This window comes from Chironomus tepperi, unplaced genomic scaffold, assembly GCF_022539635.2.
Source record: "Chironomus tepperi strain 1889 unplaced genomic scaffold, CSIRO-AGI_Ctep_v1 contig_34, whole genome shotgun sequence".
NCBI classification, from domain to species: domain Eukaryota; kingdom Metazoa; phylum Arthropoda; class Insecta; order Diptera; family Chironomidae; genus Chironomus; species Chironomus tepperi.
This window is the reverse complement of record NW_027226156.1, coordinates 824,721-834,823: the sequence shown is the minus strand read 5'-3', so window position 1 is coordinate 834,823 and position 10,103 is coordinate 824,721. Positions and strand designations below refer to the sequence as shown.

The 10,103-nt window shown below is 32.0% G+C and overlaps 1 protein-coding gene across 1 annotated transcript; it reads left to right on the top strand.

Moving 5' to 3' along the window:
- Positions 1–580: 580 nt before the first annotated feature.
- LOC139097782 (uncharacterized) lies at positions 581–6,779 on the top strand. The gene is made up of 3 exons (XM_070649747.1): positions 581–707; positions 1,101–2,693; positions 2,754–6,779. The coding sequence occupies exons 2-3, from the start codon at positions 1,122–1,124 to the stop codon at positions 6,777–6,779; spliced, it is 5,598 nt and encodes a 1,865-aa protein (XP_070505848.1). The 5' UTR covers positions 581–707; positions 1,101–1,121.
- The last annotated feature ends 3,324 nt before the right edge of the window (positions 6,780–10,103 follow it).

Below are 10,103 nucleotides of genomic sequence, written 5' to 3'. Positions count from 1 at the left end.
GTTCCTTAATTGTTTAATAATCTCAAATATCCATGACAAAATAGTTTAAACCCTCTAAAATGAGTTATGAATGGTCAATTTGTGCAGCATGCTGTGGCACGGGACACAAAAAAAAGGGATGCGAACTGGTCAAGCAAGTTTTGGATGAATGGGAATTGACCCTTGGCTATTTATGTTGAGTACAATGGATGTGTGAAATTATAATTATGTGATTTTTAAATTGAGTAGGTCAGTGCTGTGTAAAGTCAATTGTATTGTACATTTATTAAGGTTATATTATGACTAATAATATAAATCAGCAAAATTCATATTAAATATCTTGCTTTAATCTAATCTTCTTACTAACATTATTTAACGGTCATGAAAATTTAAACTTTTGTTAAATGCTTGTTTTTGGGATTCATGGATTTATTTAAGAAGTGCTTGATTAGGCACTCAAACAACCATCGATTCTAATAATGAAAACTAATTACACAAAAAAATGTTATAACTTAATTTAAATAAATTTGCCGCACATAACATGTTATAATAAAATACGTAACACGTAGTACGTACATGATAAGTTATACATGTTTAAGTTAGACATTGGAAATCACGATCGTGCATATTTCAAAGTGAAAAATATTTGTGCCTGTAAAATTGCGTAAATTAATTCTAAAAGTATAAAAAAATAAAGATAAAGTCGTGAAAACTCTTGTGAATATCAAGTAAATTGAAAATTTTATGAAATTCGTCACTAATTTGTAGTTTAAAAAGTTGATAACATTAAATTTTCTTCTTCTTCTTTTGAAATATGACTCATAATTTTTGGGTGTGGACGTGAAATGCTTTGAATATTCAAAATTGTCAATAATTGAAAATATAAATCGACAGTTTCATGATATAACCAACCGATAACTGATCATATGTTATTTGATAACACATCATCTGTTATCGACTGGTTATAATGTCTCAAAATAAATTCATATATCACAAACGTGTCGATCAGTAGCTTTTAGGGTTAGAAGTAGTTAAAACTTAAGGCTTTACAAGAAATTTTTCCATTAACCAACAAATTATTTAAACATTGGCTGCTGAGTAATTTAAGTTTGTCTTTATAGAATTAACATCGAGGAACTGTCATGGCTTCTAGTGAAATTGTTAGTGCGTCTGCTGAGATACAGTCACCATCATTTGACATCTTGGCTGATTATCATGGCTTTAAAATTGATAAAAAATTCATCCTTAAAATTCAAAAAGGAAGCAAAAATGTCACCAAGGAAGTAAAAGATTCCTGCAAAGTTCTTCATTTCTCATCTGATTTGGATTTTGAGGAAGTGTTGACAACAATTAAACGACTTGATCCAAGAGATTATCCAAAACTCTTCATTTTTGTGATTTATAAATCAGATAATTATGTCCAAGGAGCAAAAGATGAGCCACCAAATAAAAAAGTTAGATTAGGACATGATATTGATCATTTGAAAGAACATCTTCAAAAATTTAGTGAACGTCCAGTGATCTTACAATTGACATCAGAAAATGAAAAGACTTCACAAATATGCTACAAAGATGATCCATCAAGTCAATTTAATGTCTTTGATCAGCAACATGATGACATTAAAGAAATTGAAAGTTTTTCCTCATTTTTGTGCCTGTTTTTAAATAACAAAATCAATAATTTGAAGGAACAGATGATCAAGTTCATTAATGAACATGCAAATTCAATACTACTTCTGAGATTCATAAGAACCTTAAATCTCGGAGATAATTTCTTTGAAGACATAACTTTGGAAGTAGCAAAAAAGAGAAGTGAAGCTGAATTTTTGGCTATTTTGGATGCTCCATTCAGTGATTGTAATGGATGGCTTAGCAGCCATGCTCAAAAGTATATAACTGACATTGTATGCATCAGACAATCAGTAAAGAAACGATCAGTAAAGAAACGATCAGTAAAGAAACGATCAGAAAAGAAAGCACAAATTAATAAATTGGACTCCTCAGTCCTGCTGACAGCCGTTCAAAACCAGAATGTAAAATTGATTGACTATTTGATATTCAACCTTAGTCATTTGATCCAACAGCTTTCATTCGATCATCAAGTTAAGATTTCAACAGCCGCATATGAAACAGGTCAACTTGATGTTCTCTGTAACTTGGTGAACATTGCTGATTATCCATTTCCTAATAATTTTGAATCAGAATCAACCAACCATGAGAGCCTTCAGACAATTATTAATGAACGTGCAGAGCTCGAAGTTGCAATTAAATCTACAAATATGGACCAAATTACAAAGTTCTACAATGCAAATTTAGACTTGAAAGTAGTCTACAGCATCAATAACAAGTCAGCATTAAAATTAGCTATGGAATCAAATAACTTTGCAGCTTATAATTATCTACACCTGCGTGGATTCTGTACAACAAATCCAAATGAAAAATTTGTTAAATTTAAAAGAAGTCGCAATGTAGCACAGCAAAGGAAGCAAAATGTCAAGGAAGCTCTTCCAGATGAACAATGGTCTGTAAATTTACTGTGCAATAGATCATTAATCCACAACAAGAGGATCAGTAAAGTACAAGAGAAAGAGTATCGAAAGAAAATTAGAAACTGGTATGAAGACATCAACAAGATTAGAAATGATAAACAGTTCCTTGATGTTGCAGCTTCATGTACAAGACTGAAGATAATCTTCGATTTCGAGAATGACACAGTAAGTCTAGTGCTGAATATATCATAGAATTTGTGTACTTAACTTTAACTTTCTTTTAAGGTCGAAAATGTAAGCTTATCAGGACCTACTGCTCTGGGTTCCATGCATTCAGCATCTAAATGGATTTTCATTGGTGCTAAACTATCTGTTAAAGACAAGAATTCTGCTAAACAGCGCGAACAGCAAATTAAAGGAGTTTTGGCACACGAATTGTGTCATTATGTCATGAAGTTAGTTTATGATAACAATGAGAATCCTTACCACGAGCACAGAGAGGATTTAAGGAAAAAGTTTGAGGTAATCGTTCAGAAAATCGACAAGTGGTCAAAGGAAGATTCAAAAAATTCGGATGATGAATGCAATGGAATTATTTCATCTGTTTATAAGCAATACCATTCAAAGGAATTCCATCAAGAATTAATTGTTCGGCCTATGCAAATGTTGGCAGAATTTGATGATAATGAGGGATTGCTAGGTAGTCTTCAGGAAACTTATAAAGATCTTTTTGATTTCTGGTTTAATCATGTTGTTCCTGACTTGCTGAATTATCTCAAACGGGATATAAATGTTATAAGATTAAATAGAACAATTGGTTTACTTCCGTCTATTCAAGAGCTCAAATATGAACTGATTAATGAGGATAAAATAGAAAAAATAACCAGGAACAAGATCGTCGTAGTGCAGACGAATGTTCCGAAGCTTTTGTTCATTAATATCCATAACTATCTAAAATTAAAAGACAAAATGTTATTTGATTCACAAAATATTTTGGTTGAGCCTGAAAAACTCAATAATCCACAACTTTGGGATGATTTTAAAGATATTTGTGCTGAAAATCAGAAACTCAACATTTTTGTAGACTGTACTTGTGAAGTTCCGGATGAATTGGAAAATATTTTCGTCAACAAGGAATTGCATTTCATATTTATTGTGTCCGAAAAGATTCAACATGATAAAATTAAAAATATCATTAAGAAACAGAAAATGCAGGATGTACAGAAATTGGAACTAAATTACAACTGGAGTGACTTGACAGAAGAAAGTCAAAAATTGTTGGTGAAAACCAAAATAAATTTTCAAAACAATTCACAACCAACATTATCGGAACTGATCATATCTGCTCATAAAACTGAGGAACCATCAACAAGTACAGCAGTTAATAATGACAAGGAAGTCATAGATGGTCTGGTTGATGTTCAGCTGTTGAATTTATTGCTGAAAAATCAAGTTCCAATCAACGCAAAGGAAGATTTTCGAAAGGACAAAGACGAGCATTTTCAGTTTCTATTCCAGCAAAGGGGCTTCATTAAAAAGACGGAAATGGAGGATAAGAAAGGTAGAAAATCAAATCAGACAAAGACAAATAAAAAGACTATAAATCATCATGAACTACTATCAGGAGTTAAGAAACAGCAATACATCTTAATCTCAGATCAGGCTGGAAATGGCAAAAGTTGGGCAATGAAAAACTTCACAAATGTCATCCGAAAAAGATATCCAAAAAGTTGGGTGACTTATGTGGACTTGAAACAGTTCATTGAGGAGTTTGAGAAACAAAAAGGTGAACCTGAATTTTCAAGTTTTATGGTCGATCACATTTTGAAGCCAGAACATCAATTTGAGGCCAAAATCTTCAAAAAAATGTACAAGGACGGCAAAGTTTTCATTCTTTTTGATGGATTTGATGAAATTGCTCCAAACTATGCTAAATTGGTCTCAAAATTGGCACAGAATTTCCAAAAAAATGGCGGTAATCAGCTGTGGATTGCAACTCGAGATTATTTTGAGGTTGATTTGAAGGACAAACTAAAGCCTGATGGAGCTTATGGTATTAATGAGATGACAGAGGATGAAGGAACAGATTTGATAGTCAAAAGCTGGATTCTTACTGATTCAAAAACTGTGCCGAAATCGAAGAAAGACTTTGAAAGTCGTGTCAAGGCATCACCAAAATATAAAATATATGAACAAAAAGCTGAGCAAATAATTAAAAAGGCTTTAATTTCACGGAATAATTCAGTCGGTCGGCCTCAATTGTTCAAAATGATTGCTTCTGGATTCAAAGATGAAGAAAATGTTGACAACTTGAAAGTACTTAAAATTTACTTCAAATTCATAGAAAGTCTATACTGGAGATGGTCTCATGATAAAGGTCAGATTAGGAAGCGAGCCAATAATAATGCTCAACAAAATTTAAGGCTAAACTTTTTCAAATTTCATGAATATCAAGCAATTTCAAGTTTATTTCCAAAATTAGCTGAAGTACTATTTCCTGGATATGACGACAGTGAATGGAAATCTGAAGAAATCGTCGCTGGTGGCATGTTGACCATAATAAATGGAACAGTTTTTTTCATCCACGAGACTATCCGTGAATATTTTGTTGCTGACGCAATTGTAAAGGCATTGAAAAATCCACAAGTATATGGTGCTTTAAATGAAAATGAACTTTTAAGTGCTTTAAATGAAGTTATGAATAAGGAAAAATTTAAAATTATTAAAACATTCATTTTCCATGCCTTTAATGAAAAGGAAGTGCTGGAAAAAGTAGGAACACAACTGAAAAGTATTGTTTATTCTCCAGAAAGCTTCGGACTATTTTTCACTGAAAATCTAGAAAATCTTGTTGAGTTTGGAATAGAAGTACTGATAAACGAAAATTATGAAAAAGGTAGAGATGTCTTATATGAAAATGCCTGTGCTATTTTTCGTGGCACAAAAAACGTAAAAATATTTTTAAAATTCCAAGATTTTTTGCTGCATTTCTGCTCGAAACAAGTCAAGGATTTAAAGGAATTCATAATTGAATGCGAAGTCTTTTTAAAAATCATTACATCAAATTTTGACATAGAAATTTTTGAGAATTCCGTACTAATAATTAAAGAAAAAACTGATGAAGAATTTGTCAGGCAAGCACTGGCGTTGGAGTGTGAAGGGCGAGAAGGAAACATTTTTTTCTCCCTCGCTGAATCCTCATATTTATCTGCTCAGAAAGTTCAAAAATACCTTGAAATAATGGATAAATACTTTACAGTCACTGAAATATTTGATTTAATGAGCAATTGCGACTTCGAAGGAAAAAATATTTTAGAAGTCTGTTTTGATTCACAAAATGAAGAAAATTTCGAAATTTTGTGGACAGGAATTGAAAAATATTTTACAAATAAAAAAGTTCCACAAAAATTTAAGGAACTTGTTAAACAAAATATTCGTTATACTGCTCCTTGGTGTCGTGCCATTGATATGCATCAGACATTATGGGAACTTTTGCTCAAAACATTTGAAGATCGAGAGGAATTGAAGGATCTTATTCTGCAAAAAGATGAAGATGGAAACAATTTTGTTCATCAACTTGTGCATAAAAATGAAAATCCAGAAATAATAGGGTGGACATTCGAAATTCTAAAAGAAAACTTCACTGTTGTTCAATCACAAGAAATTTTAAAATCAAAAGGTTTACTTCAATCTGCTGCTCAAATCTATAATTCAAATCCTGTCGAAGTTCATCAATATTTGTGGGAATTTTTCCATAAGTTTTGTGGAAGTGATGAAAAGTTTTTGGAAATGCTCAAGGAAGTTGATGGAGATGGACGAAATATTTTTCAAATTGCGGCAGAAGATTCACCATGTGAAGTTTTTGGGTTTATGATTCAAGAATTAGAAAAACTGACATCACAAAATAATATCAAGGAAATGTTGATGAACGTGAATTATTTTCAATATAGCTATTTGTATAAATTACAGAATGAAGCAGAGTCAAATAAATCTTTTGAACTTTTGCAATATTTATGGAATACTTTACCAAAATATTTTAAAAAACCAAAAATTGTGCAGTTCATAAAACATGTTGATAATGGTGGAGATAATCTTCTTTTTAATGCGGTTAAAAGGAAAAGCAAAGAAATTGTAGAACTGACGTGGAATAAAATGATAAATTTTTTGACTCACGCCGATCAAATTGAATATTTAAAAAAGAAAGGAAAAGATGGTCAAAATTTACTTAAATATTCTTTCCATAACAAAGTTAAAGTTTATCCTTGGGTTAAAAAAGTCATGGAAGAATATAAAATTGAGCTTGAAGATTAATACTTAATGAATGTTAAAAATCTCTAAATTTAGTAATTTGTCAAATAAAAAAGTTTTAAAATTTCAATAAAATTATTTTTATTTTTAATTCATAATTAACTTTAAATCATAGTTGACAAGAGTTTATTGGATTCTGATATTATTGGAGTCGATCTGTGGAGTCCGACAAAGTAAGACTCTTGACATCCTGACGATTCTGCTTTGAATCAATTTGTGAACATTCAATTTATGGTTCTGCATGCTCTGGTATGATATACAAAAAGGGATGTAAGCTGGTCAAGCAAGTTTTGGATGAATGGTAATTGACCCTTGGCTATTTATGGTGAGATGACTTGTGTCTAATAATCTGATAGTTGTGCATGTAAATGACCCTCAATTGACTTTTTATTAACTTTAAATATGGAGGGTTTGTGACTTTTAACACAAGCCTGAAAAGCACAAATCGAGTAATTGATCCAAAATACGACACCACTGGGGAGTCACACGGGTTTGATTCCGTATTTGGAATCGATTAACCGACTTTTGTTATTCGGGAAGATTGCAAATCAAACCCAAAACTAATCTTAATGCTCTCCAAAAATACTCACAGTATATTCATCTGTAATGACTGATTTATCAATCACATGAGACTACTTCCACTGTTGCCCCGTCTATGGCTGCATTTACACTAATGTAAAGTATCTCTCATTCATTAATTCCAGTTATTGCTGTATGTTATTGATGCGATTTATTATTCTCAAATTCAACTCCACTTCTGTTGCCTTACTTGCCTTTTGTTGCTATTCTTCTACTCATTATTTGTTAAAAAGATGAAAAATCATTTCAGTCATAAATTCAAATTTAAAACTCTCATCGACGGCGGAATTTTTTTGTTTTGTTTTTTTGCTGCTTCCCCAACTTGATTCTCATTTTTTCAATGCTTTCTATGTTCAAATTGATGTCAGATAACATGATATAGTGGAAGTAAATGGAAGATAAACAAAAAAAAATGATTTTTATGCTGTACATGTTGAAAACTCGAGGGTTGGTTGGGTTGATTGAGAATATACATTAATATTTATATGAGATACGGGATATTAGAAGGATGTAGAGAAAGTTTTGAGGTGGTGCTAGGGTATGTAGTCAATAAAGTAGTGCTAATCATAAAAAACAGTAAAGTCGCACAATCTTCACCACTTTTGACCTCTAAGGCATGATTATTCAGTGACTTAACCTAAAGATCCATAATCCTTGACTCCATATCCAAGCAATATCCTCACTCATCCTCAATACAACCTCTTCATATGCAAATTAAACGAAATAAAATTCATCAAAGAACTTTCACTCATCTCCCATCCCACCCCACACAACTCATTTTCACCCTCTCGATTCCATTTCTTTTCCACTCACTTACTTCCTCGCCTTCTTTCTTTCCATCGCATGATTTTTTTTTTAAATTTGAAAATTTATTGACGTCGAATTCATTTGCCAGATATTACACACGTCTTTCGATCCATTCAGCATCCGTACACTCCACTGTGCTGTTCTTGATGATATTAATATAAATATATGAGGCACAAACAAACCATAAACACAGCAACTGAGTGTGAGGATGAGGTAGGGGTACTAAAATGCTTAAATTATGCCGAACGAAGGAATGAAGTCCTTCTGAATGAGTCTTTAAAACTTATGATGATGATAAAAAAATGAATTTTTAGGGGGGTTTTGGGATGGGGAGTGGGTTAGCTGATTATTGTGGAATGTTTGTTAAGATTCTTAAAGTTCAAACTGTTGTTCAGTGGAGATATGAGCTGAAATTTCAAAAAATATGGTAAGATTGATGAAAAATAGGGTTAGCTGATTATTGTAGATTCCAAAAGCTATGGGACATTTTAGATGCGATTTTTTGACATATTCTTGACCACTGAGCTATTCTTTAAAAGTAAATCGCACAAAAGTCTTTTAATATCCCGAAATATGAATCCAAAATCAAAAAAAAAATGTCAAAGAATCACAAATGAAAGCAGCTGAGAGTAATCAAAACTTTGTATTGTGATGCATTAGCATACACGGGATGCTGAAACAATAGGGGTAGTTGAATTGCCATATGAGGAATGTGTATAGTGTTCATCCATGCAAACAAAGCACGCACACTCACACAAATGTACACATGTCAGGAGATTATTTACATGAAAATATCGTTAAATTCTCAAACAACATATGAAATATAATAATAAAAAGAAGCTAGAAAAAAATTCATTTGCATATTTTTTTTTTGTTAATTAAAAATTCACCCTAAGCAGTTTATTTCTTGTACGGGGACGTGAAAGATGAGATTTGAGTGATGCTGGGAGATTTTTTTTGTGTTGTTTTTATGTTTCAACTGTCATGTGGAATACTTTTTTATTTGTGAGATATGTGTCTAGTTAATGGAGGATTTAAATTTATTTGGTAAGATTTGATGGCTTACTAGTCTTAGTTTGAACTAAGTTTATTAAATTGAAGTTAAGTTTTAGCCTATTTATGATTACTTTGCTAGTCCTGAGCTTGTTCTACTCTATCGTAGCTGATTCTGGTCCGCTGAGCTAGTCTTGAGGTTCTTTGGACAAGTTTCAAACTTATTATACTAAAATTAAGCTGATTTACGACTATTTTGCTGATTCTGAGCTGATTCGACTGAATATCAGCTAATTCAGGTGCTCTCTTACTAGATTGCAACTATTTTTCTTGATTTTTATCTCAAAAATCCTCGCCATTTTCAAAATTTTCCTCATTTTCCTCATTAAAATTGTAAAATTATCTCTTTTTACCCCTTTTTCAAACATCCCTCATCCCACACACACGCAAAACCAACTTATTATCTACCATACAATTTCTAAGGAATAAAACAGACCCCCTCGAGTGCTTATTCAGGCATCCATACATCTTCACAATTTTCTTATTTCACAAAAAAAAGATAAAAAAAAGTTTTTCATGTGCGCACAAACAATAAAAGAAATGAAGAAAAAGTGAAAGTGAAAGGGTTGAAGGAACGTCAAAGACGAAAAAGGGTTGAAAAATTTTTTATGTATTTTTTTTTTTTTTGCGAGGGTGAAAAAAAACTACCAAGATGTGGAAAAATGGAACATTTTAATGTGTAAAATGAGATAAGTAGAATGAGGAACCTGAGGGATGTTAAGAAATTCATAATGGCTGATGATGGTGAGGTTTTGGAGTGAGTTTAGGAGTGCTGGATTGGAGCTGGGGTTAGCTGATTATTGGAGAATATTAAACTGATATTTCTAATTTTGCACTGAATTATTAGGGTTTTAAGGTTTTGTGAGATTAAGGAGAATCAGTTGAGGT